Consider the following 27,202-nt stretch of genomic DNA (forward strand, 5'->3'; position numbering starts at 1 on the left):
ACTCTGTGGCAGTGAGTATGTATACAAATCAGTGGCACTGATTGTCCTTACCAAGTGGCACAACCATCACCAATATCTGTCTCCGACATCTTTCTTCACCTTTCCGTCCCTCAGTAGCCCCTCAGCCCCAAGAGTCCTTCATTCCCTACCCGCCCCCCGCTTGCCCTCATCATCCCTGGTAGCCCATGATGCACTCCCTGTCTCTGTACGTGATGCACTCCCTGTCTCTGTACGTGCACCTGTTTATGAGATGCCAGACAGGTGGGCCAGACTGCACCTGGCCCTCTGACTGACTGCCGCCCCACAGTCAGCAGCACGTTTCCCGAGCTTGAGACCCAGCTTAACTTCTCACTGGTCCAAGGCAAGGCTCTGCCACGCTCAACTCTGTCTTTTCAAAACTCCCACGACTTTGTCCGTGAACAAAGGGGCTGAGGGGCTGGAGAGCAGGGCGCCAAGCCTGGTGTTCAGCCAACGTTTCTCAAATGACTTCTGTTCGTGTTCAGCGGTCAACCTGGGTAACCCGGATCCTCCACTCAGGTGGCCTCGGAATGCGTTAGCTCTCTACGGGCAGTGCTAACCCACCACACGGAGCGGGTCAGGGTTGGCTTCTGCTACCCAAAGGCTGCAGATTGGGAGGGGGATGCGGGGTGGGGGGGAGGGGATGCGTGCAGCTCGTTGGGCAGAAGGAAGTGTTCTCTGCCGCTCTCTTGCGTTGACCTGACTCTTGGGCTCTGTCTCTGTTTAGAGGCAATCTCGGAGGCCAGCGACAAGAAGGAGGCCATGGAAAACATGCCGGAGACGCTCGAGTATGGCATGATAAATACCAACATTCTGCATCTTCTCAGGGATGTCATGGGCCAGGTAAATGTGGGCCAAGGGAGAATGCAGCCTGTGAAAGATGGCGGAGGGCCACAGGACCCATGCACCCCACAGCAGCCCTGCCCATGCCAGGCGGCAGCATGAACACTGAGGGTCTAGTAGAAAGCAGGGCCGAGGCACTCCTGCACTCCCAGAGCGCATGTTAGCGGGAGACTGCAGGAAACAAATCCAGACAGGAAAACGGCATCCCTGCAAGTGTACTCTCGGGGCAAACCACGGGTGGGAGATTGGACTCCACCCCGAGGCATGTTCGAAGAAAGACCTGGTGACCTATCCCCTGAACGTCCCCCTCTGAGCACCCTATGGAAGCACATCCTGCCCTGGCCCACGGGGCATTGCCCGGAGTTGGAATGGACTCAAGCAAACCAACTCAAACTCCCCTTCCAGAGAGCCGGTTCTGACTGGTAGAAGGCAAGCATTCTTATTTGGTTTGGGTGGTAGTGGAGGGCTGTTGTGCTGGGCTGGGCTCCCTGGAGAAACAAATCCAGTGGCACTCATACGTATCAGAAAGAGCTTTACATCGAGAAGTAATCTTAGAGCAAGAAGGCATCCAGCCCCGTCCAACTGAAGTCCCTAAGTTCCATGCCAGTCCCCATGTCTCTCTTAGGACACATCGCTGCGGGTTGGTGACGCTGAAAAGTGAAGCAGGAAGATGGGAGGCCGTGGGGGGTAGAACCTGACGGATCTAAGTCTGGTGGAAACATGACAGGGTGCCAAAGCCCCCATGGGCTCACTCCTGGAGGGAAGCAGGGTCCCAGCAAGCAGGAAGGTGAAGGAGCAGAGAGAAGGGGTTACAGCTTCTTCCTATCAGAAGGCTCTGCCCCAAGGGAGGCATCATCGGCCTGTGACCTGACTGACGGGTTGGATTGCAAACATGGAACTGCCACAGGGTCCTCAACTAGATTCCAGACAGGCGGTGTCCCCAGGACTTTCCTTTTCCCGTTCATAACATGGGTGTTGCCGAGCTCAGGCTAACTCACTTACTGGCAACGCTGTCTTTAACTTCTCAACTGCCGACGAGTCAACACTGGTGGCCACGCTTCCTGGGTCAAACCCACTGCCAGCAAGTTGATTCTGACTTGGAAAAGAAAATCCCAGACCAAACCCATTGCCATTGAGTTGATTCGGACGCATATGATCCTAAGTAAGAAGTCCAGACACCAAGTCTTTTTTTTTTTTTTTTGATGGAATTTCTTTCGTTCTTTTTCTTTTTTTTAAATGTCATTTTATCGGAGGCTCTTACAGCTCTTATAACAACGCACACATCAATTGTATCACACACATTTATACATATGTTGCCATCATTTGCAAAACAGTTTCTCTTTTTTCCCTATAAATAGTTCAAGGTCTGTTTGTTGGCCTTTGCAAGTGTTTTCCAGTGAGTGTGATGGGGTGCCACACTCTGTCTCCAAAGTCTAGTATTGGTATTCCCCGGGGATTTCATCCCTTTGCTCCCCTTGCTGCTCTGTTGCATGCCCCTAGTGTTTCTCCCCAGTGTGATGGTGTCAGATTGGGCACAGTTCCCGCACTGTGTCTCCAGTGTTGTCACCCGTAGGCTATGGTTCGGTGAGGGACATCATGTCTCGTGGTGGGGCCAGCCCTATGGTCCTCTCTGTGCATTGTCTGCTCTGAATAGGAATATGATCCTCAGGACTTGATGGGCCAACACTTTCTTTCTACTTGAGCCCTTGGTATCAGCTCCTCTCTTTTTCCCCCATCCCTTCCCCTCCCACCCTCATGACCCCTTGATGAATTATAAACGATTATTATTTTCATATCTTATACCGTCTCCTGTTTCCCTTCACCCACATTTCTATTGTTCGTCCTCCTTGGGGGCAGTTATACGTCGATCATTGCGATCGGTTCCCCCTTTCTCCCTCTTTCCCCCCCCACCTTTCCCCTACCTTTATGGTATTGCTATTCCCATGATTGTTCCTGAGGGGTTATCTGTACTGGATTCCGTGTGGTGAGAGCTCTAACCTATACCAGTGTACATGCTCCTGATTTGTAAGGTAGAACTGAGCTTATGATAGTGTGTGTGTATGTGGAGGGGGAGGCATTAAAGAAGTAGAGGAATGTTGTATGATTTGTCTGTGCTATACTGCACCCTGGCTGACTTGCCCCTTCCTTGGGACCATTCTGTGAGGATGCCCAATTGTCTACAGACGGGTTTGGGTCTCCACTCCGACTCCCAATGTTCGCATTGATATGATTGTTTTGGGTCTTTTGATGCCTGACACCTGGAACCATTGACACCTCGTGATCACACAGGCTGGTGTGCTTTTTCCATGTGGGGTTTGTTGCTTCTCTCCTAGATGGTTGCTTGTTTAACTTCAAGCCATTAATAGCCAGATGCTTTATCTTCTAATAGATGGGCACCATCAGCTTTCTTCACCACATTTGCTTATGCACCCATTTTAACTTTAGCAATCATGTTGGGAAGGTGAGCATCACAGATTGCCAGGTTATTAGAACAAAGTGTTCTTGCATTGAGGGAGGGCTTGAGTAAAGACCAATGTCTATCTGCTACCCTGATACTTAACATATAAATATATGTACATAGACCTATATCCCGCTCATTATATATTAACATATTTACATACACGCATGCCTATATTTATACTTCTATGAATAGCTTTTGCCTCTTAGTTCTTTCCTCTGTTTCCTTTTCCTTTCCTCCCGTCCCACGATCATGTTCGACCTTCATTTGGCTCTTAGTAATTTCTCTCGGCTACACTGCACTTTATCAAACCCCACCAAGTGTTCTTCACCCTCCTTGCCTATGATTTTAGATCATGTGTTGTTCCCTTGCCCCTGGGATTTTGAGCAACTGTAAGTCTTTAAGGGAGCAGACAGCCTTAGCTTTCCCCCTGGCAACTGCTGGAAGGCTTGAATTGGTGACCTTGTGATTACCCCACAGCTGTTGTCTGAAAACCCACTGCCATCGAGTCCGTTCTGACTCATAGCAACCCCATAACTCAATTTAACTCACCGTCGTTGAGCCAACTGTGGCTTACGGCGATCCTACAGGACAGGGTAGGACTTCCCCTGTAGGTTTTCCAGACTAACTTTGGACAGGAGAAGAAAGCCTCATCCTGCTCTCACAGAGCGGCTGATGGTTTACGAGCTGCCAGCCTTGCGGTCAGCAGTCCACTGAGTAACCACTACACCACCACGGCTCCTCGCAGCAACCCCATGGTGCGGTGGGAAACTGCTCTCGAGAGTTTCCCACCTGGAGCCCTGGCGGATGAAGACCAGAGGCCAGTGCCTTCTGTGTGGATGACACCTCGATGCTCAGGAAACCAATCCCTTCACAACTGGACCAACAGATGACCTCATCGAAAACCAAGGAGAGATGAAAGCTTTCGTGGACTGCGTTTTACTTGCATCCACAGTCAACCTTCATGGAAGTGGCAGCCAAGAAATCCAGTGGGCAAGTGTGCTGCACAAAATCTACTTCAGGTGTTCAGCCTGCATGAAGACGTTACTTGAGACTCAAAGCCGTGGGGTTTTCAGACTCACCTGTGCATGCGGAAGTTGGACACCGGGAGAGAAAGACCTTTGAAGAATTCATGCATTCCAGTTATGTGGGCAAAGACTACTGAGCGTACCAAATCTGTCTTAGATGAACTACAGCCAGAAGGCTCCTTAGAAGCCAGGATTATTTTTTTTTTGCGGGGGGCGGGGGGGTTCACATACTTTGGACATATTTTCTAGAGGAACTCAGGGAAAGGACATCATGTTCCGTAAAGTAGAGGGTCAGCGAAAAAGATCAAGACTCACCTGTCCTTCCACTCACCCCTCCCAGGGTGGCGTGTAGAAAGCCAGAGGCAGTTGAGGACAGGGGTTGTTGGGAATGATGTTGTGCGATACACTTGGCCTTCCAGGTTTTCTTGCCGGCCTTGTCCTTCAATCAGCACAAGATGGATACAAGCGTGGGGTTGGCAGATGGCCCGGACATTTCTGAGAATGACATGGGCGTGGACCTGCCCAGCATGTCTGGGGAGCCGGTGGAGTATCACAGCGTCCAGCTAATTAGGGATGAGTTTCTGATGAACATTCAGAAATTTATAAATAATATCCAAAGGACCATGCAGCAACTTGAAGGTAAGGGCCCTCCCTCTTCTCCTTAAGGAGCCCAAACCAAACCTGCTCCTGTGGAGTCCATTCTGCAGGACACTGTAGAACCACACCGTAGGGTTTCCGGGGTTCTACGTCTTTACCGAAGCAGACTGCCTCATCGCTCCCCGGTGGAGCGGCTGGGGGGTTCGGACCGAGTCACAAGGAAGGGTGTGGGATTTAAGAAGGCAGCTTAAGACCTCATGAGCCTTTTGTTGTACTTTGTGACAACTCTTGCCCACACACCCAGCATGGCTTTGACTCTCCTAGGCGAGATCAAGTTGGAAATGCCCAGCATCAGTCTGGAGGGAGATGTGACTGAACTGGCCGCTGACCATGAAATTGTGGATGTCTTGGAGCAATGTGTGATCAATTGGCTGAATCAGATCTCCTCGGCCGTGGAGGAGCAGCTGAGGAAGTCGCCTCAGGTTAGTTAGCTTTCTAAGACCCCCGAGAAAGAGCCCGGCGTCTAGAAAGCAGCAGGGTCGCTACTATATGACCTCCTTGGAACTTCAGAGGAAACATACCCTAAGGTGCCATCTTTGGGCTTTCTGGGGCTAGTAGGTGACCCGATTTGTGCCTGAGTTAAGAAAGGTAATGGGGTGAATCAGCCAGGATGCTTGGGCTACGAAACCCCAGAAATGGGCACTGAGCCCTGGAGCTCGGCTGACTTCAGGTAGAGTTTGATCAGGCTGCTGGCCGGGCTTTTCTGTCACTCTCTCAGACCCTTCCCCTCCCGGGTGGGGCTGTGCAGGTGGAGGTGGGGAGTGGAGTGAGGGGGTGGGCAGGTGTGTGTCTTGGCCTTGGGCAGCTCTCTGGCACAGTGTGCAGAGGCAGAGTGGGTGCCTGTGTTGCTCATGCCCAGGCAGAGCCCTGCGAGTCGCTGGGCAGGGGACGCAGCGCAAAGGCTGTGCTCTGGCCCTCATCCAGAGCAATTTGGAAGCGAGGCGTGGATGCCCTGCCTGCAGGGATGGCAGTTGTCTGTGCCCTTGACATCCCCCCAGGGTAACGGCCCCTTGGCCGAAATTGACTTCTGGAGGGAGAGGAACGCCACTCTCAGCGCACTCTACGAGCAAACGAAGCTCCCTGTGGTCAAGAAGGTCTTGGATGTGATCAAGGAGTCTGAATCCCTGCTGGTGGCCAACCTGCCACCGGTCCTGACGGAGATGTTCAAGTTCCACATGGAGGCCGCGGACAACGTGCGCTTCCTCTCCACCGTGGAGCGCCACTTCAAGGTACGCCCTCCCTGCGGATCCCCGCACCCCCAGGCCGGCCTGGGGAAGCCCTGCAAGAGCCCTCCGTACACACAGAGACATACGTAGTCTCTATATGGATAGGTATTCTCTACGTGCGCATGTGCGTGTATGTGTGTGCATACATGTACGTACTTCATATACATGGTAGGTACACATTGAGCAAAAACCCACCCGCTTCTTTCCAGCGGACTTTGGGAGCAAGACAGAGTAGAGCGCCCATCCTCTTTCCATACTTAGCCCAGCCACCTGCCACATCTTTCTCCCCTGGATTCAAACTGCTGACCTTTCTTGAATAGCAGCCTAATACTTGACCCACTCCACACGCAAGGCTCCCATCTCAACATTCATTTCCACCCCCACAAAGTCCCCCCATACAGACTGTGTCAGACAGGGTTCTCTAGAGAAACAAAACCAGAACACTAATAATTATATATATGTATGTATATATATGTTTATATTTATATAGGTAGATATACAACATAAGAAATAAACAGCTAATTAAATTATAAAGCAGTACAAATGGCTCAGTGCAACTCATTCCTGTGAGATAGTTGTGAGACACTGGCAGTCCTTCAAGTCTTGAGGGCCACCAGGTAGTCCTCTGTAGAGCAATTCAGGCTATCCGGGCACAGGCAGCAAACAGCAAGGCAGGTCCCCAACAGTCAGCCAGGGTCTGACAGTCCCCAGCTGAAGAGATGTAAATTCCAATAGTGTGGTGAAACACGTCTTGAAGGAGCCTCAAATTACAGCGACACAATCCATGGGTTAGATGTCCCACAGGTAGTGTAGCTTGCAAATTGAGGCACAGAACAAGCAAGGCAGCCACACACTGGTCTGATGATCAAAGAGCAAGAGACAAAAAGGCGAGGGAGGCTCGCCAAGCCATTTCTCTCTCCCCCCTTCAATTAATCCCACATGTGTTCATTGGCCGGCTTGGCACAATAAACGTTCACTATCTCACAGATTCTCTCGATGTGTGTGCAGCATTGTGGGTTAAGCATTGGGCTGTGAGTCACAAGTTCAGTGGCTCAAACTCACCAGAAACTCTGTATCAGGTCGCTATGATTTAGAATGGACTCAGTGGCAATAGGTTCCTTGTGGTTCCTTCGGTGGTTTTGTGTACACAGTGATACACCCCATCGATATATTTATGAATATGTGTATATAGACATATAGTCTCTATATGTGTATAGTACACCCTTTCTCTACATACACGCAAACATACCCAACCTATTGTCTATATAGGCATATTTCCCAAAGTGGGCACTAGGGCTCCCTGGGGGCAGTGCTGGAACAATTCCGACAAGGGGGTGGGGGGCTGTGAAAGCGGAGACCTACACTTTACCCTGGATTAATTGCCAGGGGGCACTGAGTAATTGTTCTTCGGAAAAGGGCGTGGCAGGTCACATCCGTTTGGGATCCTTGGCTGCGTAGGTCCTAGGCTGTCAGTTCTCTGCGAGCAGCCAGCCTTGTCTTCCTCCTGTGGAGCAGTGGGTGGTTTTCAGCCACGGGGAGTTCAGTCAGCAGCCAACACTTCGCTTTGCGTCTGCTCCTTCAGACGGCTTTGTTTGCTTTCACTGTGAACCTCGTCCACCACAGGGGCCAATGCCACCCTGCTCCTGTGGTGGAGACCCTTGCCCCTAGAGGGAACCCCCTCCCAAGTGCCCGCCTTCTCGGTTAGAACCTCACCCACGGCTCCGGCTTCCAAGTGGTCCTGGAGACGACCCCGTCGATGATGAGCGCCCTGCGCATGGTGTGGATCATCTCAAGGCACTACAACAGAGACGAGCGGATGGTCCCGCTCATGGAGCGCATCGCCTGGGAGATCGCCGAGCGCGTCTGCCGAGTCATCAACCTGCGCACCCTGTTCAAGTGAGCACAGCCAGGGCGGGGTGGGCCCTGAGTCACACAGCCCGCGAGTCATCCATGAAACCATAACGTGAATGACGGGGAGTGCGCAGTGGAGGCCCAAAGCCAGTCTGTAGGCAGTTGGACGTCCCCTTACGGAAGGGTCCTGGGGAGAAGACAGGCCAGTCAGGGTGCAGCGTAGCACTGATGAAACATACACCTTTCCTCTGCTTCTTTAATGCTTCCTCCCTCCCCACTATCATGACCCTAATTCTACCTTACAAATCCGGCTAGACAAGAGCATGTACGTGGGTCCAGATAAGAGCTGGAAACACAGGGAATCCATCCTCGGGACCAATATTGAGTAGCCATACCAAGAGGGGAAGGGGAAGGTGGGGGGAGAAGGGGGGAACTGATCACAATGACCTACCTATAACCCCTCCCAGGGGGATGGACAACAGACAAGGGGTTAAAGGGAGACATCGGACAGTGCAAGACATGAAAAAATAATAATTTATAAATTATCCAGGGTTCATGAGGGAGAGGGGGAAATGAACTGATACTAAGGGCTCAAGTAGAAAGAAAATGCTTTGAAAACAATGATGGCAACATACGTACAAATGTGCTTGAGACAATGGATGGATGGTGATAAAAGTTGACGAGCCCCCAATAAAATGATTTTTTAAAAAAAGTTATCTGACCAGTGGTTCTCAGCAGTTACTGACTTGTGCATCCACTTCCACAGTCAACTTGAGAACATTCTCCTCCCCCCAGAGAGCCACGGTTGGCAGTCGCCACTCCAGCCTCCACCCCTAAACCTAAAGCCCACTGCCCTCCAGTGGGTCATGATTCATGTCCACTCTGTAACCAAAAAACGGCCATGGAGTTGATTCCGACTTAGGGAGGCCCTATGGGACCGGGTAGAACTGCCCTATGGGCTTCTGAAACGATAACTTTTCAGGAGTGGAAAGCCTCATTTTTCTCCCGCAGAGCGGCTGGTGGTTTCAAACTACTGACCTTGTGGTTGGCAGCCCATGCTTATCCCACAGCATCCCCAGGACTCCTTCACCCTCTCCTATTGGTGTCATTAGGTGCGGATGAGTCCGTTCCACCTCCGCAGCAGAAGGAAGCCCTGTCCAGCCCCGAGCCTGCCTCACAATGGCTGTCACTTGGGATTACATTGTGTCGTGCTCAAACTCTGACTCGTAGAAACGCCAAACCCTAGGCAACCAATTAATCTTTGCTCTGTCCTGTGCATTCGCCTGTGTGCGAGAGTTCATCTGTGTGAGAAAGATGAGACTTCTCCTCCCGTCAAGCGTGGCAGTCTTGGAGACCCACAGGGGCAGTTCTGCCCTGTCCTGTAGGGTCGCTGTGAGTCAAATGGGCTCAGTGACAGTGAGACGGCTCATCTCAGTGGGGCCACACGTGGGTGTCTTCTGTGCCTGGTTTCTCACGTGTTAGGGTTCATCCCCAAGGTAGCTCATGACAGCATTTCATTCTTTTCTAAGTATTTTATTGGGGGCTCTTATAACATTCCATATACTGATTGTATCTAGCATATTTTTACATATGTTGCCATCATCATTTCCAAAACATTTTCTTTCTACTTGAGCCCTTAGTATAAGCCCTTTTCCCCTCCCTCCCCAACCCTCCCATCCTCGTGAACTCTTGATCAATGATATGTTGTTATTATTTCTTATCTTTTTTACACTGTCCATTGTCTCCCTTTACCCACATGTCTGTTATTCGTCCCCTTTGGGAGGGGGGGGCTATATCCAACCTTGTGGTGGGTTCCCCCTTTTCCCCTTCCCCCTCGCCGGCCATCCCCCTACCCTCATGACATCGCTACTCCCACTACTGTTCCTGAGGGTTTTATCTGTCCTGAATTCTGTGTGTCCAGAGCTCGTATCTGTACCAATGTGTGTTCTCCAGTCTAGCCAGATTTGGGATGTAGAACTGAGTCATGGCAGTGGGAGGAGTATGCATTCAGGAACAGAGCTTCATTCTTTCATACCACCGACTATGACTCTACTGTGCATGTATAGGCTATTCATTTTAACTAAGGCCCTCTTCCTGAATTAGCTTAGGGGAGCCTGAGGAATACCAGTCCTGAACTCTGGGCACCTTTTCAGAACAGCCTCGAATGACTGAACCCCAGGTACTTGGTAAACGAACAGCCCGTCTAGATGAAATGGATGTCCACATCCTGGCATCGTGGTCACGTTGCACCTGGGCTGCACTCACCGCCATGGGACCCCTTGAAGCTCAAGCAGAAAGGTTTATGGAAGATCACCCTCTGCAGGCGGCAGGCAGGCAGAGGTGGGCTGGGCCCGCTGGGCCCTTGGCTTGGCGCTGCCACGGGCACTCTCTATTCTCAGAGAAAACCGAGCCGCGGCACAACATAAAACCCTGGAGGCTAAAAACACCCTGACTCTGTGGAAAAAGTCCTATTTTGATGTGCGTGCCAAGATCGAGGCTTCGGGGAGAGAAGCCAGATGGGAGTTTGACCGGAAGCGGCTGTTTGAGAGAACAGATTACATGGCCACCATCTGCCAGGACCTCTATGATATTCTGCAGGTGGGGTCTGGGGCATGGGGTGCTCCTCTGGGATGTAGTGAAGCAGCGGCTCAGTTGGGGGTGGGGGGGGCTCCCTTTTGAGGAGATGCTGGGGCAGGGGCTGGTGGACGGTGTGGCTTTTCGACTATCACGAGGGCCAGGAGCTGGGCTCACATTCTCAGAGCCTCTCACAGCAGCCACACGCACCCTGCGTCCCTCTGTGAGAGAGATGGTCAAGGCATTTGGTGGCTAACTGCAAGGTTAGCAGTTCAATCCATCCAGGTGACAGGGCCTATCAGTTTACTGTCATATACTGCACATGCCTGGAGCACAGCTGCACTCTGACACACATGGGTCGCCCTGACAACAAGGGCCGCCTGAGAAGGCAGGAGTCAACTAGGTGCTCAGAACTGCAATTGCAAAGACCCCCAGGCAGCAGGAAACCTGGACCGGCAAAAACCAGCAGGGGGGCGGTTGGGAGAGTAGACAGGCCCCGGTGTGCAGACCTTGTGGGCTGTTCCCAGCTGCCCGAGTGTCACCATGCACTGACAAGGCTCTTTGGGCTGGTTGGAGGCCCCAAGACAGGACTCTTGCCTACAAGGAGACCCAGACAAAACCCTCCCCAGACAGAGCCGCCCCTGGGACACTGGAAGGTAACCCCCACCTTGTGCTGTGCTTGGTTGCTCAGGTAATAGAGGAATTTTACAACATTTTCGGTCCAGAGCTGAAGGCTGTGACCGGGGATCCCAAGCGTATCGACGACGTCTTGTGCCGGGTGGACAGCCTGGTCAGCCCCATGGAGACCCTGACCTTCGATCCCTTCAGCATCAAGTCCTCCCAGTACTGGAAATATGTCATGGACGACTTCAAGATCGAAGTTCTGGCGAGTAGCACCCCCAGAGTGGCTCCATGTGGGAAGTGGGCCCTGTGTCCCCCTCCTGGGTTAAATTGGTTGGGTTATGTAGTTTTGGGGGACACAAACCAGAGACGTATTATCTGCTTATTTGTTTTAAAAAAATACAAAGCAAAAACAAAATGGGAAGCAATTCCCCAAATGGAGTCACTTTTGTTGCCACAGTGGCATTTGTGAAACAGTGGTTCCCACCACATGTGCCGCCTACCTCTGTTGTTAGGGACCTTCGGGTTGACTCTGACCCATCATGACACTGTGCACAGCAGAAGGACACATTGTCCAGTCCTGCACCATCCTCACAGCTGTTCCTACGCTTGAGCCTGTTGTGGCCGCATCTCAGTCCATCTCCCTGAGGGTCTTCCTGGTTTTCACTCCCCTCGATGTTCCCAAGCACGATGCCCTTCTCCAGCGTCTGGTCTTTCCTGACAATATGACCCAAATATGTAAGACAGAGCCTTGCCTTCCTTGCCTCAAAGGAGCGCTCTGGCCTTCCTTCTGAGACAGATCTGTTCGTCCTGTTGGCAGTCCGCGGCACGCTCAGCATGCTTCTCCAGCACCAATTCAAACACATCGATTCTTCTTCTGCTGCCTTCCTGATTCGGTGTCCAGCTCTCACATGCATACGAGGCAATTGAAAATACCATGGTTTGGATCAGTCGCACCTTAATCCTCAGAGTAATCTCCCTGATTTGCAACACTCTAAAGAGGTTTTGTGCAGCAGATTTGCCCAGTGCAATGCATTGTGTGATCTCCCGACTGCTGCTCCCATGAGTACCGATTGTGCACTGATTGTGGATCCAAGCAAGACGAAAATCCTTGACAACTTGACAACCTATCTCTGAGTTCAAGTGTAAGAAATGAACGTGATGGAAGCATCAGACAGAGCTTATCGGGTAGAGAAGGGTATTGACCTCATGTAGGGGCTGGGGTGGCGCGGAATTGACCAATTGGAAGCAGCCTTTGGACTTGGGAAATGTTTAGGCTGATGGAGATGGGAGGGAGGGGGGAGCCGGGAGCAGGAAGTGGATCTCAGGTGGTGGGAACATCAGCGGTGGGGGGCAAGAAGGGCAGAAAGAACAGGCTGGGGCGGAGGAAGAGCCCAGGGAGCAGACTGGAAACTGGATGACGGTGGCTGTGTGGTACCTTCTTTAGGTGGGGAATCCAGCTTGTAGCGACCTGTGTGTCAGGGTAGACTGGCCCCATAGGCTTTTCTTGTCTGTAATCTCTTTTCAAAAACTTATTAATGTGAGCTCACTGAAAGTTTACAGAGCACATTGGTTTTCCACCAAGGACTTCATACACCTTTTTGTTTAGTGACCTTGATCGCAAGCCGCACAATGCGATAGCACCCTTCCCACTTCCTCCCTGTGTGCCGATTCCTTAGTGCCTTCTGAGCTTTGTCCCAGGGCAACTGCTGCCCGCTTGGTCTGGTTGGTAGGTTCAAGGACCCAAGTTCTCCCTGGTGCTGTTGCCCACCTCATCGGCCTATCGTCTGACTGCAAGTTGAGCCACAGCTGTGGAGCCAGTAGGTGGTTTGAACCGCCACCCTTTCAGTTAGCAGCTAAGTGCTTCCGCATAGCTCCACTAGGCTCCTTGAGTCGGCAGTAGGGGGAAGTAAAGCGAACGAACAGAGTGGTATGTATCTTACAAAGGGCTTTGAGGGCCAAGGTACAGAATGGGGCTTTATTTAGTATGTAGTTGCCATGAGAGTCGACATCAACTCGAGGGCGTGAGTTTGGGTTTTTGGAAGCAGCCACTGAGAGGAGCCCTAGTGGTGTGCTGGCGACTCATTGGGCTGCTAACTGCAAGGTCAACAGTTTGAAGCCATCAGCTGCTCCTCCGGGGGAAGATGAGGCTTACTCCCGGGAAGAGTTACGGTCTTGGAAACCCACACGTGGACAGTTCTACCCTGACTTATAAGGTAACTGCGTCGTTGTGTTAGTCCCGGTAGACTAGAGAAACAAATCCATAGGCACTCCTATGAGTATAAGAAAGAGCCTTATATCAAGGAGCAATTGTATATTGAGAATACACCCCAGCCCTACCCAGATCAAGTCCATAAGTCCTATTTTAGCCCATTTGTCTGATACCAGTCTATAGATTCCCCTTCAGACTCACGCAGCACCTGCAATGACACTGAATGCAGGGGGGTCACAGGCCAGCGGCTGGGGGGTCTTGTGGGGTCGTCATCAGCGCAATGGCAGTGAGTCTGATTTGGGTTTTGAGGGAGCCGATGAAGGTGGTTAACTAAGTGGGTGAGTTGACGTAAACGACTGTTCTCGGAGACTTTCCAAGAGAAGCTATGGTTATGAGAATTAAGTTCCCCTCTATACAGTGTGGATGGGGCCTGCCATGCAGATGTGGGAAAACTGTCAGTAAAACCCACTGCTGTCCAGTTGACTCCCAGGGACCCTGCCAGATGGAGGAGAACCGCTCCATGGGGTTTCCGAGGCTGTTCATCTGTACGGAAGCAGACTGACACATAGCTGCCCCGAGGAACGCTGGTAGGCGCAGACCACCAAGCTGGTGAGCTCAGACCCCGTGCTTAACTCATGGTGCTGCTATGGGGTCGCAGCCCCACTATGTGTCTAAGAACACGGTTTGTGTCGGCCCATAGTGCCTTTTTATAGGGAAAACCACAGAGTTCTCTTTGCTTATTTTAGTTTTCTTAGCGCTGCCGTAACAGACATAGTTATTTTCTCAGAACTTTGAGGCCAGAGGTCTGCATTCAGGACTCTAACTCTAGGGAGTGCTCACCGTTGGCTCTGGGGGAGACGACTTCTCTGGCCCGCGGTCTCTGGTGTTCCTGATTATAGAGGATGCTCCACTGCCTCCTCAGTCCTCTCCAGAGTCGTGTCCTCCCCACCACCCTCAGTGTTGGGCATCTGTGCTCCGTCTGCGCTTTCTTGTCTCAGATGCGATGGGCTCAAGACAACGCCACCCCCGCAGGGCCTGGTGAATGTAGCAGAGAAAGTGACACCCCCAACTGTGATCACACCCAAGAGATGGGGGTTTCGATTCAAAAAGTACATAGAATGTGTGGCTGTTACGCAATTTCATGTCAACTTGATAAAAGAATGAAGGGGTGGCATCTAGCCTGCCAGTCGGGTCACGGCCTGATGATCCCTCTTTGGGGCGTGGTCTTCTCATGAGGATTCTGGGAACTCCCTCTCTCGATTCTGCCATCGGAGGAGGCGGGCTGCTTTCGCTCTCTCTTTCACATTCCTGTTGGCAAACCACATGGAGCAGATGGAGATGCTTCCACCACTACTGGATCCACAAGACTTTCCCCCCACCGGCCTGTGATCTTCCTGCATTCGGCATCATTGCATGTGTTGTGTGAGTCTAAAGAGGAATTTATGGGCTATTATCAGATATATGGGCTAGTATCAGACTAATGGACTTGATCTGGACTGGGCTGGGAGGTTTCCTCAATATACAATTACTCTTTGATATAAACCTCTTTCTTATACACATAAGAGTGTCTCGATTTGTTTCTCTAGTCAACCTGGATTAACACAGAATGGAAGGATAATGAGATTCTACCACAAACTTTTTGAAGCTTGCTTGTGTTATTGGGGGACAGAATTAAATTCCTAACAGTTACACACACACACATTACAGGATCCCTGGTGGCGTAGTGGTTATGCTTCAAGCTGCTAACTGCGAAGCCAGCAGTTTGAAACCACCAGCTTCTCCTTGGGAGAAAGAGGAGGCTTTCTAATCCCATAAATCCTTATTATAGTCTTGGGAACCCCCAGGGCAGTTCAACTCTGTCCTGTAAGTTCTCTGTGAGGTGGAATCGACTCGAGGGCAGTGAGATTTTTATACACACATCATGATCTTAGCTTATTCTCAGCTTCTGTTTAGTCTAGTGTTACTATTTTTAAATCTAAATCTTCATCAAAGCAATTTTTTCAAGCAAAAGAGTTTATAATACAAACAAAAAACACAATCTTATGTGTAACTCTTTCTACCTCATTCCCGTGGCCAGTCATCATGATTCTAGACATTTCTTTTGTCATTTGCTCCTATATTTCCTGAAGGACATGCCGGTGTGGTTGTATTTGATCAATTAATTTTGCCCAGAGGAGGTAACCCTCTCACTCCTACCCAATCCATATTCCTTTTGCTCTCTGCCACCTGGCAGGGTCTTATCATAAGCATTTGGTGAAGTCAGTGGACAGTGTCTACCCACGGTGTCCAGGTGACTGCTGTGCATCCCAGTGTGCTAAGCAGCCCATCAGAACTGTGTTTCCTTTCTGCCCAGCCCACCAGTCTCCCTTTTCTTTTGGAATGTCATTGTGTTTTGGATGGAAGTTTAAACAGCACATTGGTTCCCCATTCAACAATGTGTACACAAATCATCGCACCATGACAGTCATGTGTCAACACTCCCCCCACTTCCACCCCCAATTCCACCTCCGGTTTCCCTGCCTCTCCCAGCTTCTCATCGTTGCTTTTGGACAAATGCTGTCTGTTTGGACTCTTATAGTTGATTGTTCTCAGGCATACATTTCTTAGGAGTATTACTTATTTGACACGTCAGTCTATTATTTGGCTGAAATATAATCCCCGCTCCCCGCCCTTCTTCTTCTTCATTTGCCTGGTGACTTATATACAGACTTGTTGGTGTCCATTAGGTTTAGGCAGTGGTCCACGACAGTGCACTTAAACCCAATGAAAACTATCCAAGAAGTGGGCGCGATCGCGCTTTGTCGTGATATAAAATTTAGTGGAGAGACAGACAGCTCTGTCGTAGAAGCTCCGTGTGACATGGTGTTTCACAAAGATCATTTACAGATAAGTGGGCCCGCTCAGTTCACTCCTGTGTTGCTCATGGCCCCACTGAACCCCACAGCCATTAATTTCCTGGTGGCCCTTCTCCCGGGAGGGTTAACAAGATTTCTGCATAATGTTACATGACTATTCTCCTGCTTCCAAGAAACCCTGAGCTGTCTGTCCTCTGCTGTTGTCTCTGCCCCGCCTTTCCTTTGCTCATGTTAGTTAATTTCTGGTAAAAAGATTCCATCTCTACCATTTTGGCCTCGTTGGGGGTGGGGTGGGAGGAGAAGAGGAAGCAAATGTGGTGGCTCATCTCCCATTTTCAGTTGGATGTCAGCTCCCATTAGACACAATATCAGGTACACCTCTCTTTCATATACGCAAACGTTGAATTGTATGATACATAAATTATGTATCGCTAAAAGTTAAAAATTAAATAATAACCATAAAGCACTTAGCATGATGACTCAAAAAAATAACTTTTTACAAGAATTAAAAACAACAACAACAACAGTAAAACCCACCCCAGACGCCCCTCGTTTTTCTTGCTCCACCTGGTTTGTCAGAACAGCGGCTTCAGCATCAGGCCTGTATTCCCGACTTAAACCAACCTTTGTCCTTCCTTTTTGTGGGAGAGCAGGTCATCGAGAAAGAAGCGAAAAGTTTCATTGACGAGTCTTTCAAGACACTGCGCTCCGCGGAAGCCGCCTTCGACATGCTTTTAAAATTTAAGCACATCCGCTCCCGGGAGGCTATTAACCGACAGATGATGATGAAATTCAATGACATTCTCGACCAGTACTGCAAAGAGGTCAGGAGCCCTGGTGGCCGTCCTAGCGAGGGAGACGCATGGGGGGGCTGGTAAACAACAAATCTAGCTCCTATTCCTCTTTCCCACCTAAATCCAGGGCTGCTCTGGAATTTCCTCAGACAGGTGCGTCATGGAATAAAAAACCCCTCCTTTCCATTGAGCCGATGTCGACCCCTAGTGAGTCTTTCTCCCTGCCAGTCTCCCTTGGGGCTTTCCAGCTGCGAGCCTGGTAAGCTCTGCCCCACGAGGGCGCCTGTGTCACAGGAGACAAAAACCCCGGAACTGACTGCCCTCAAGCCAATGCTGACGCATGGCAACCTTACAGGACAGGCTAGAACTGCCCCTGTGCATTTCTGAGACGGCATCTGTTTCTGGGAGTAGAAAGCCCCATCCTTCTCCCATGGAGCGACTGGTGGTTTTGAACTGCTGACCTTCTGGATTGCAGCCCAGTGCAGAACTGGGATCCTCCTGCCACTGCATACGGGCTGCCAAAGCTTGTCTCTTTCATGGTGTGCCTTGGTGAGAATTTACCAGTCGCAGCATTATGTCCTTCATCGTGATCAATCACTGCCTTCATGGTTGTGGTTACGACAGCTAACCACGTTGTTGGGAAGACCGTGACTCAGTGACCTCAGGCGACGGGAGAACTGCCTGGTGGAGCTTCGTAGGCTGGGGTCTTTTCCCCACCTTTTGGTTACCAGCCAACAGCTTAGCCATTGCCCCTCAAGGCTCCTGATTACTCTGCCAGCTCTACCCGAGTACCCAGATAAGCATATAGGCCTGGCCACAGGCCGGGTCTAGAATGGACTTTAGGATTTCTAATAATGTAGACAAATGTAGTGTCCATGGTCTCTGATTCTAAGGTAAAGTGGGGTATTAGGTGTTAAGCCAATGGGGGGAAAATGGCAAGCGTAAGAAAAAATAGCAAATCACGAGAGTCCTGAACCCCCCGTTTTGTATCCTGGAGTAGCTCTGAGCTGTCTCCTCCTCCAGTCGTGTGCATTCACACGAAGCCTTTCCTGTGTGGCTCACAGAGTGTGCCTGACCCCTTTCCAGATCGACATCGTCAACAGACTCTTCCTTCAGAACCTGGACAACCCGCCGCTGTACAAGAACCACCCCCCTGTGGCAGGCGCCATTTACTGGGAACGGTCGCTGTTCTACCGGATCAAGCACACCATCCTGAGGTTTCAGGAGGTTGAAGAGATCCTGGAAGGCGATCGAGGAAGAGAAGTAGGTGGCCTGGGCTGACACTGCCACCTCTCAGTTCCTAGGGCTGGGCCTCCCCGACATTTCCCGGGAGAGCTGATCCACCCATGCAGCCGCCAGTGGGAGAAGCAGTTCCATTTTACCTTCTTGCTGCCATTTAGAGGGTCTTACCTGGGTTGGCCATGTAGGATAGGCACTAGACTACTAACTACGTGGTTGGCGGTTCAAACCCAGCAGCCACTCCACAGGACAAAAAAACCTACGTAGCATTGCTATGAACAGGAAAAGGAGCCCTGGTGCTGTCAGGGGTTTCACGTGGGAAGTGATTCATGAACTAACTGCCAAGTCAGCGGTTCAAGACCACCCGGTGCTCCATGGGAGAGAGATGAGGCTGTCTGCTCCTGCCATGGTTACCAGCCTGGAAACCCACAGTGGCAGTCTGCCCTGTCCTGTAGGGTCACTGTGAGTTGGAACGACTCAACGGCAGCCAGTTTGGTTTCCTGGGCCCCTGATTCTGGGCTCACACTCAGAATGACCACATGGCATCTTTCAGTTTTTGGAAACTGTTGCTAACAGTACACACAGCCAAATAGGCACCAGTCCACCAGCCCGCGGCCTTGGTGACATTCTTTGGGTTGTACGCCGTTCCCACCCTTCTTTGCAGGGCCGTTCCTGCCCCCTCACAAGACCGCACTGCCAGACAGGTTCCTTGTCTGCCCCTGTGAGTTGCTGCTGCCTACGGATCCCATCGGGGTGAATCTTAAAAGAGCACAGTACTCAAGGCAGACCCTCTTCATTCAAGAGACCGACGTAGTGCTTGCTTTCCAGAGGTGTTGGGGAGACTTGGGGGCTTCAGGCTTCGACGATAATGTCAGGGTGAAGGCTTCAGAGGCTCACTCACCCAGCCCAGGGGTTCCATAGATACGGACTGGGACACAGCGTGCTAGTGCCTAGGACACCCACAGCACGTGTGACATCTTGGTACACACACATGTCAGTGTACGTGATGAGGGACGTAGACTTCTCTTTTTGCATGTGTGTGGTTCACCTTCAGCTCTCTTGTTGTCTTGTCTCATCACCTCCTTTCCCCACTTGTGGGTTCCTGTGCTGTCTAGCAGGGCTTGGTAGACTGTCCTGTAAAGGTCCAGGGAGTAAATAGTTGAGGTGTTGAGGTGCTACATTTCATGCCACAGAGGACCCTCACAGCTTCTTATTCTTGTATGTGTGTGTTTTAAGAACTATGGGTACTTACCACATTAGAAACTAGAACTGAGAAGTTTTCCAAGCACGTGACTTCTTAATTCCTTTGGAAATGCTACAGTTGCAGCAAGATACCATCAGTCGATACCACACGAGTGAGAGGGCCATGTCCCAATAAAACTTTATTAGTTATGGACCCTGACGTTTGTATTTACACTCAGTCTTGCACATGTCATAAACCATACCTGCTCTTTTGATTCCCTTCCCCATCCTCCACCCCAATCATTAAAAAATGTAAAAGCTCTTCTTAGCATCATAGGTACCAAACCTGACCCATGGACTGTGGTTTGCCAATGGGGGGAAGATGGCTCAGATCTTAAACCATCGCCTCTCACAACAGATCTCCCCAAATTCGTGTTTATATTTCAATGGTCCTGCGCAGAATCCTGTCCAAATTTCGTCTACGCCCTTTTCCAAAATGTGTTGAAAGGAGTACTTCAGAAGCAGAGATGATAAAGTGTTATTTCCAAGGACAGAGGGACCTTTGCTTGACTCCTGGACAGGTGAAACAGAAATATCTGGAGGTGGGGAAGAGAATGAAAGAGTACGAGGACCAGAAGTATGAGCAGTGGAAGGAGTTAACCGAGCAGACGCTGCCCACGCTGATGAAGAAGAGCCTGCTGACTAAGGTACAGCTCTCTGGACCCTTTACTGCCGTTGGCTGCCCGAGTCCTGGGGACCCCTGACTAGCAGAGCCCACTCCCTCGATCGGTTGCACGTCTGACCCTTGTGATCCACATGGTTTTCACCGACTGTTTCCTACGTTGACCCTCGGGCTTCCTCCTCCTCCATCTCAGTCTGGACGGTCCACTGAGAGCTCTTCAACATCACAGCAGCACCCCGACCCCCACGACAGACAGCTTGGGGGCCAGGAAATCGAACCTGGGTCTCCCGCCTGGAAGGCGAGAGTTCAGCTACAGAACCACCCGTGGCCCCTAGTCCCAGGTTAAGGTGGCCGTGGGAGATGATGGCGTCTCTCGTTTTCTGGAGGTTTGATTTTGTTAGCCCTCATTCATGAAGCGGATAGGTAGGTGGGAGCTTCCAAAAGTGGGTGGAAAAATTCTATTACTTTTTTTTTCCATTTCCCCCTGGACACTTGGAAGCCCCTTCCTGTTTCCAAAATCAAAGAGCAGAAAGGGCAGGGATCGGCTGGGGGGCTGAGGGGGAACAGCTTAATGCCGTGATTAGGAAGATGAGCAGGACGCCGGGAAGACCTCTCTCATCTTGGCCTAACGCTGAGCCTCAGTTTACCATTTACGAACATGACTTGGCTCAGACGACACAGGTGACGGATAGTTGGATCCCATGAAGCAGCTGATAAAATGTTTCACGTTATTCATGCACATACTTTCCGCTGTGCCTGGCACTTAGTTATCAATAGCAACGATCAACATTGTCATCATACAGAGGGACAACGTGGCCCTGACAGTTTCTGATGTCTGAAACGCTCAAGTCCGCCCCCCCATGAGTGAGACCTGTAGGAGGCTGGTCTGTCTGTATCCCTTCTGAAGGGACATCAGCCACCGAGCGATGGACCCCTCTCTGCCCTTGTTGAATCTGCTCAGACTGCCCCCCTTTGTCAGTGCTGGATTTTTACATGTGTGGTTGCCCAGTTTTCCAACGCCAGTGACCGAATCAAATTGTTTGAACGTTGAGTTTGCGCAGCGAAACACACGTTCCAGCTGGCCCAGCTCCTTGGTCCGAGAGGGCATCCAGGGCCCTGCTCATCCTTGTCTCCTCTGCTCCTAACCTGGCTCAGCAGAAAGGCCTGGCATTCCACTCCAGCAAGCCCTCTGGATCACGGTGCTGCTGTGACCCCCACAGGACCCCCATGAGTCAGGGTCCGTCTGGGGGGTTTTCACATGGCGCACCCTTACTAAACGTCTCTCCCACAGTCGGTTGCCGTCAATGAGGAGGGCACCACGTCTGAGCGGGGGACGATATTTGTCATCAACTTTTCACCGGTGCTCAGAGAGATCATCAACGAGACCAAGTACATGGAGCAGCTGGGCTTCGTGGTCCCCGAGTTGGCAAGGAATGTGGCTCTGCAGGAGGACAAGCTCCTCAGGTGACACGACTCTTCTCCCGAGCCAGCGGCAGCTTCTCAGGCCCTGGGTCTTTGCCAGTCTTAGACATCTGCCAGTCTGCAGATGAACCGTAAAAAACGGAGACGCAGATGATAAAAATAGATGCCGCCCCTGTACACGGGCACAGATCAGAGCTCGAAACACAGGGAGTCCAGGACAGACAACCCCACCACGACCAATACTGAGAGTATTGATACCCGGAGGGGAAGGGGAAGGTAAGGGGAGAAAGGGGGAATTGATCACAATGATCTACATAGAACCCCATTACCAGGGAGACAGACAACAGAAAAGTGGGCTAAGGGAGACAGCAGTCGGGGTAAGACATGAAAAAAAAATTATCAAGGCGCATGAGGATGGGAGGGTGGAAGAGGGGAGGAGAAATGAGCTGATACTGGAGACACAAGTAGAAAGAAAATGTTTTGAGAATGATGATGGCAACAAATGTACAAATGTGCTCAACACGATGTATGGATGTATGGATTGTGATAAGAGCTGTAAGAGTCCCCGATAAAATGATTAAAAAATAGATGCTAACCCATTAAAAAGGTATTGATATAGCCATTCACTAAACATAACAACAGTAAACCTATTACACATTAATATAAGTAGTGGGTTTTTTTACCCCTATGAAAAGAAGTGTACTTTCCAAAAGGTGGAAGGTAGTGAGGAGTGTTGCCTCGTTTAACTCGGGCAAATCTCTTGATCAAAGTTTTAACTGCTTAGTGGTCTTTCCTGACCCTGACCCATAATTCAGTAGTTCGAATCCATCCGCTGCTCCGTGGGGCAAAGGTGACATTCTCTGTTCCTGTCAACTAGGTAAAGCTACAGAGACAGTCACTGGATTCATGGCTCCTTGGGGTATGGCAGGGAAAGTCGGGTGGGGGTGGCGGGGTGGGGAGTTGGTAACAATGAGGACAAGAAAGGAGGAAATGCTGTGACCTGCTGTGGTGAGGATTGTACATCCCTTCTCAATAGGACGGAACGCTTGAATTATACGAGGTGTGAATACGTGCCAACAGAACCGTTTGTGTGCTCTTTCAAAGACAGACTGACAGCCTCGGGGCCCACAGGACCGTCCTGCTCTGAGCTCTTGGGTGGTTTAGGGTCGGAATGGCGGTGGCTGTTACGCTTTGAGCAGGTGGAGCTGTCCTCCCCTGGAGCCGACGGCTCTCGTGTAACCTGCAGGTACACAGACGGGATACAGCGCATGCTGGAGCACTACCACCGGCTCCTGGGAACGCTGAATGACGCCGAGTTCATGCTTCTCGACGACCATTCCCAGGAATTACTCCGTGTGTTCCGATCCGGATATAAGCGGTTGAACTGGAATTCCCTAGGTAATGTGATTCCCCGGGAAGCTAAAACAACCCTGCTAGATCGTTCCAGTCTGATTGTAGTGTGTGTGTGTGTGTGTGTGTGTGTGTGTGTGTGTGTTTCACAAATAACAGTTGAGGATCGGGAAGGTACACTTTGCGGAACTCAGAATTAGAATCAAGGCTTTAATGTGTTGGGTGGGGCGGCTGCCTGAATGTCTTAGCTGTCATACGTGACACTCGTACCACAAGCAGGCAGCTTGCACAGAAATGAACTCTCTGACTGGTTAGGAAGCTAGGAGCTTGGATTCAGGGGACCAAGCCCAAGGGTCAGGGTTTCTCTTGCTGTTGACTCTGGGGGAGGGGCTCTGGTCCTCGGTTCTTTGTCAGGCTTCAGTGGCATCTCTCCTCCCCACCTGTGCTGCGGCGTCCATGCCCAACAGGGAGAATGACCTCATTAACAAAGAAAGCTCACAGTTACAGGTGACCTCACTGCCACCCATTCTGATTCACAGCCACCCGGTAGGACAGGGTAGAACTGCCCTGTAGGTTTATGAAATTGTAAGTCTTTACAGGAGTAAACAGCTTCATCTTTCTCCCGCAGAACATCTGGTGGGTTTGAACTGCCGACCTGGTGGTCAGCAGCTCAATGCAAAATTCACTGTGCTACCAGAGCTCCTTATCCTTAGGCATAAAAATGACAAAAATCCAACCTCATTGCTATCGAGTTGATGGAACTCACAGCGACCCTACAAGATAGGGTAGAACGACCCTGGTGGGTTCCCAAGACTATAACTCCCTATGGGAGTAGAAAACCCTGTCTTTCTCCAGGATCCACAGGGATCAGTGCTAGGATTTGCAGCACAGATTCCTGGCAGGGGCATAGTTTAATCCATAATCGGGGTGAAGATAAAATGTGACCCACAACATCCTCCCCTGACCGTGAAGTGCCCTGTACTTTTTGGAGTGAACATTTTGATTTCTCTGAAATTGTAGGCTGGCCTGCAATTGTGAGAACCCCTGCAGAAGCCCCCGGGTGCCCTTTCCCAGTCCCCCCGAGGTGATTTCTTGAGTGATGAAGTCATTTCCCAGCCAGGAGAGTGCCACACAGTTCCATCCACCAGACAAGAATTTCCCATGACCTTTGCAGCTGCCCTCACCCTTACCCCTTTCGCCAAACCCAAACCAAACCCTTGGCCCACAAGTTGCTTCCAATTGATAGCTACTTTCCCCCATGGAGCGGAGGGTGGGCTTGAACCGCCAACCTTGTGCTAACTTTGCTGGTCCACAATGTCACGATTCCTGCTCCAGTAGTGTAACAAAGAAAGCTCATTCCCAAATACAGCCACGCAGGTGTGTGGTTACGTTGGAACCCTGGTGGGGTAGGAGGTTGAGCACTGCTGCTCACCTCAGTGTTGGCATCTCAGAGCCACGAGCTGCTCCTAGGGAGCTGTCTGCTTCAGAAAGGTGCTAACGTCTCAGATACTCCATTTAGGGTCGCTGAGTCCAGACTGATGTGATGGCAGGGGGTTTGTCTCCTTAGGATTTATGGCACGTATTACTGGGGGACACACAGGAGTGTGGATAGAGTTGAAAACCAGATGCCTGTCTTTTCCCTTCCTGTCTGCAGGGATTTCCGACTACATAGTTCGGTGCAAGCAGGCCATTGGGAAATTCGAGTCCCTCGTCCACCAGATCCACAAGAACTCGGATGACATCACGTCCAGGCTCACGCTGATAGAGTCCATCAACCTCTTCAAGTACCCGATACCTAAGAACCAGGAGGAGCTCCCAGGTAGGTCCCACCTCGGGCTCCTCTGAACCAGAGGAGCGAACAAGAGCCCTCTGTTATTTGGCAAATGAAACCACCTCCAACCACGTCAGTCGCTTACTTGGAAAGACCGTGGGTCTTGTCTTTTTATTGCTATGGCAGTGATAAGGAGTCTGGGTAGAGCAGTGGGCTAAGTGTTGGACTGCTAGCAGAAAGGCTGGCAGTTCTAACCCACCACCGGCTCCACAGGAGAAAGATGAGGCCGTCGGCTCCAGAAAAGACTTGCAGTCTTTGGATTTCTATGGAGTAGTTCGAGGGCGGGCCGGTGTATGGAGTCTGTTCCTGTCAAGAGGCTCAGTTGCAGCAGCTCACAGTCCTAGCCTGTCCTGTAAAGTCGAGAGGAGTCGGCACGGGCTCAGTGGCAGCGCGTTTGGTGTGGTGCACGGACTCGAGAGCAGTGGGTTTGGTTTGAGTTTCAACACTTTGATTCAATTAGAGTCTGCAACAGTCGGGGGTACTTTGGTCAACAACGTTGTCACATTAATGTGAATCGTGTTCATCGGCGCTCACGTCTACTCGTTCGAAGAAGATGCGGTAAGCAGTCTGAGACGAGTCCACCGGGAGTCCCGGGAGTCGCAAGCTGCCACCTGGGTTTTAGCGTGTGTCCTGAGTGAACTTCCTGTGTCACCATTTCTCAGTCACCCCAGAGGGGCCTCAGGAGAATGGCCTGGCGATCTCCTTCCACAAGAACAGCCAGGGAAAAGACCTATGGTTCTTCAGTTCTCTTCCAGTTTTTGAATCACATTTCATTGTGCTTGTGGAGAAAGTGGGCACCGTCTGTTGGGTCCCCATTTCACAGTCTCTCCACAGACTGTTCACTGACACCAGTTGTACTGTTTCAGAATATGTCGCCTTCTCCTTCATTCTGCCCGGCGGTGCTGTTCCTAGTGTTCTAGTTCCCCTGCCTGCTTACCCCTCTGTCCCTGCTTTAGAGCGATTATTGATCATGTTGAGCATGCGGTCTCTCGTAGATGTTTCTTTTTTATTTTAAAGGGGTCCATTATCACAGGTGATACTGTTTATTTGGCATGGCTGTTTTGTGACTTAGCTGAAGGGTGACCTCAGGTCATACAGAGGGTCCCAGGGTGAGAGTACTGGAGGTCAGTCCTTAGTCTGGCAGGTGATTCAAATCTGAGGTTCTCTTCCACATTCCCCCTATTCTATCAAGACCTATTTGTTGCAGCCCTGATCAGAATGGTTGATAGTGGTAGCCGGAGCCCTCTAGTTCTTCTGGCCCCAGGGTAGATGAGGCTGGGGTTCGTGTACACAATGAGTCCTGCAGACTCCTTTCTTCTCTGAGTTTGTGGTATCTTTCTCTCTCTTTCCTTCCAGATGAGTAGAGAGCAAGGGTTGGGTCTTAGATGGCTGCTCACAAGCTTTTATGACGCCAGACGCTACTCACCCTATTGGGATATAGAACAAGGGGGCTTTAAAGAGTTTATATAAAAACTCCACTACCGTTTAATTCCATTTTTCTTCCTCTCTTTTAAAAAAAGTCATTTTATTGGGGGCTTGTACAGCTCTGATCATCATCCATCCATCCATCCATCCATCCATCCATCCATTGTGTCAAGCACATTGATTCCCTTTTTCTAAGAGCTTTTTGAAACCCTCTTGTGTCACATCAGTACACTGAGTTGTCCTATGGGGCTACGGTGCTAAGCACTCACAATCAGAAAAGGAATCTTGTGAGGTGTTTGGTTACGCCTAAGAAATGCCCATAACTGTGTTCCCTAGGTGGTTTATCACACACGCGCACACACACGCATATGGATATGCATGCAGGTACACCTATACCTGTGTGTACACACACCCATAGATAGTTCTGTCTGAGCACACACATGCCACATTCATACCCATACATGTGTATGACCATGTACTTATCTGTGTAACCACACACATAAATTCTTTGAGTCCTCCCTTTTATCAAAAGTGTCCTTTCTCTTGTGCACTTCTTAGTGACATCACTTACCTTGTTCAGGCCGTGTGCAGTTGGTCCACACTCACTGCTACCTTTGCCATCACCAGAAAGGGCTTCCTCTTACCCTGGTGATCCCTGTCCTTCGTCACCACCAGTGAGTGAGTGTTGGTCTCTGTAACCATACCTACTCTTTTTGCTGCTGTGACTGACATTGCAATGAACACAGGTGTGCGCAGGTCTGTTCTCGTCTGTTCTTCGATGTCTGGGGTAGACACATGATGGATGAAGCGATGGGCTTTTCACAGCAAGGTCAGTAGTTCAGACGCAGACAAGGCTGCCTGCTCCTGTACAAGAGTTACAGTCTGGGAAACCCTAAGGAACAGCTTACTCTGTCCCAGAGGAAATGGCTCGATG

General features: G+C 50.7%; 1 protein-coding gene across 1 annotated transcript in view; it reads left to right on the top strand.

Annotated features, from left to right (window-relative positions):
* Positions 1-27,202, top strand: part of DNAH10 (dynein axonemal heavy chain 10) — a 150,035-nt gene that overhangs the window by 8,259 nt on the left and 114,574 nt on the right. Inside the window, exons 4-17 of the mRNA XM_045296728.1 lie at positions 183-261; positions 746-861; positions 4,767-4,986; positions 5,269-5,426; positions 6,003-6,233; positions 7,936-8,126; positions 10,481-10,679; positions 11,347-11,541; positions 16,997-17,167; positions 18,224-18,400; positions 20,140-20,265; positions 21,532-21,704; positions 22,909-23,060; positions 24,667-24,831. Of these exons, the coding sequence (XP_045152663.1) occupies positions 183-261; positions 746-861; positions 4,767-4,986; positions 5,269-5,426; positions 6,003-6,233; positions 7,936-8,126; positions 10,481-10,679; positions 11,347-11,541; positions 16,997-17,167; positions 18,224-18,400; positions 20,140-20,265; positions 21,532-21,704; positions 22,909-23,060; positions 24,667-24,831 (2,353 nt within the window). The remainder of the gene's footprint in view (positions 1-182; positions 262-745; positions 862-4,766; positions 4,987-5,268; positions 5,427-6,002; positions 6,234-7,935; positions 8,127-10,480; positions 10,680-11,346; positions 11,542-16,996; positions 17,168-18,223; positions 18,401-20,139; positions 20,266-21,531; positions 21,705-22,908; positions 23,061-24,666; positions 24,832-27,202) is intronic.

This window comes from Echinops telfairi, unplaced genomic scaffold (genome assembly GCF_000313985.2).
Source record: "Echinops telfairi isolate 266 unplaced genomic scaffold, ASM31398v2 ScPeMD7_7412;HRSCAF=8450, whole genome shotgun sequence".
NCBI lineage: Eukaryota > Metazoa > Chordata > Mammalia > Afrosoricida > Tenrecidae > Echinops > Echinops telfairi.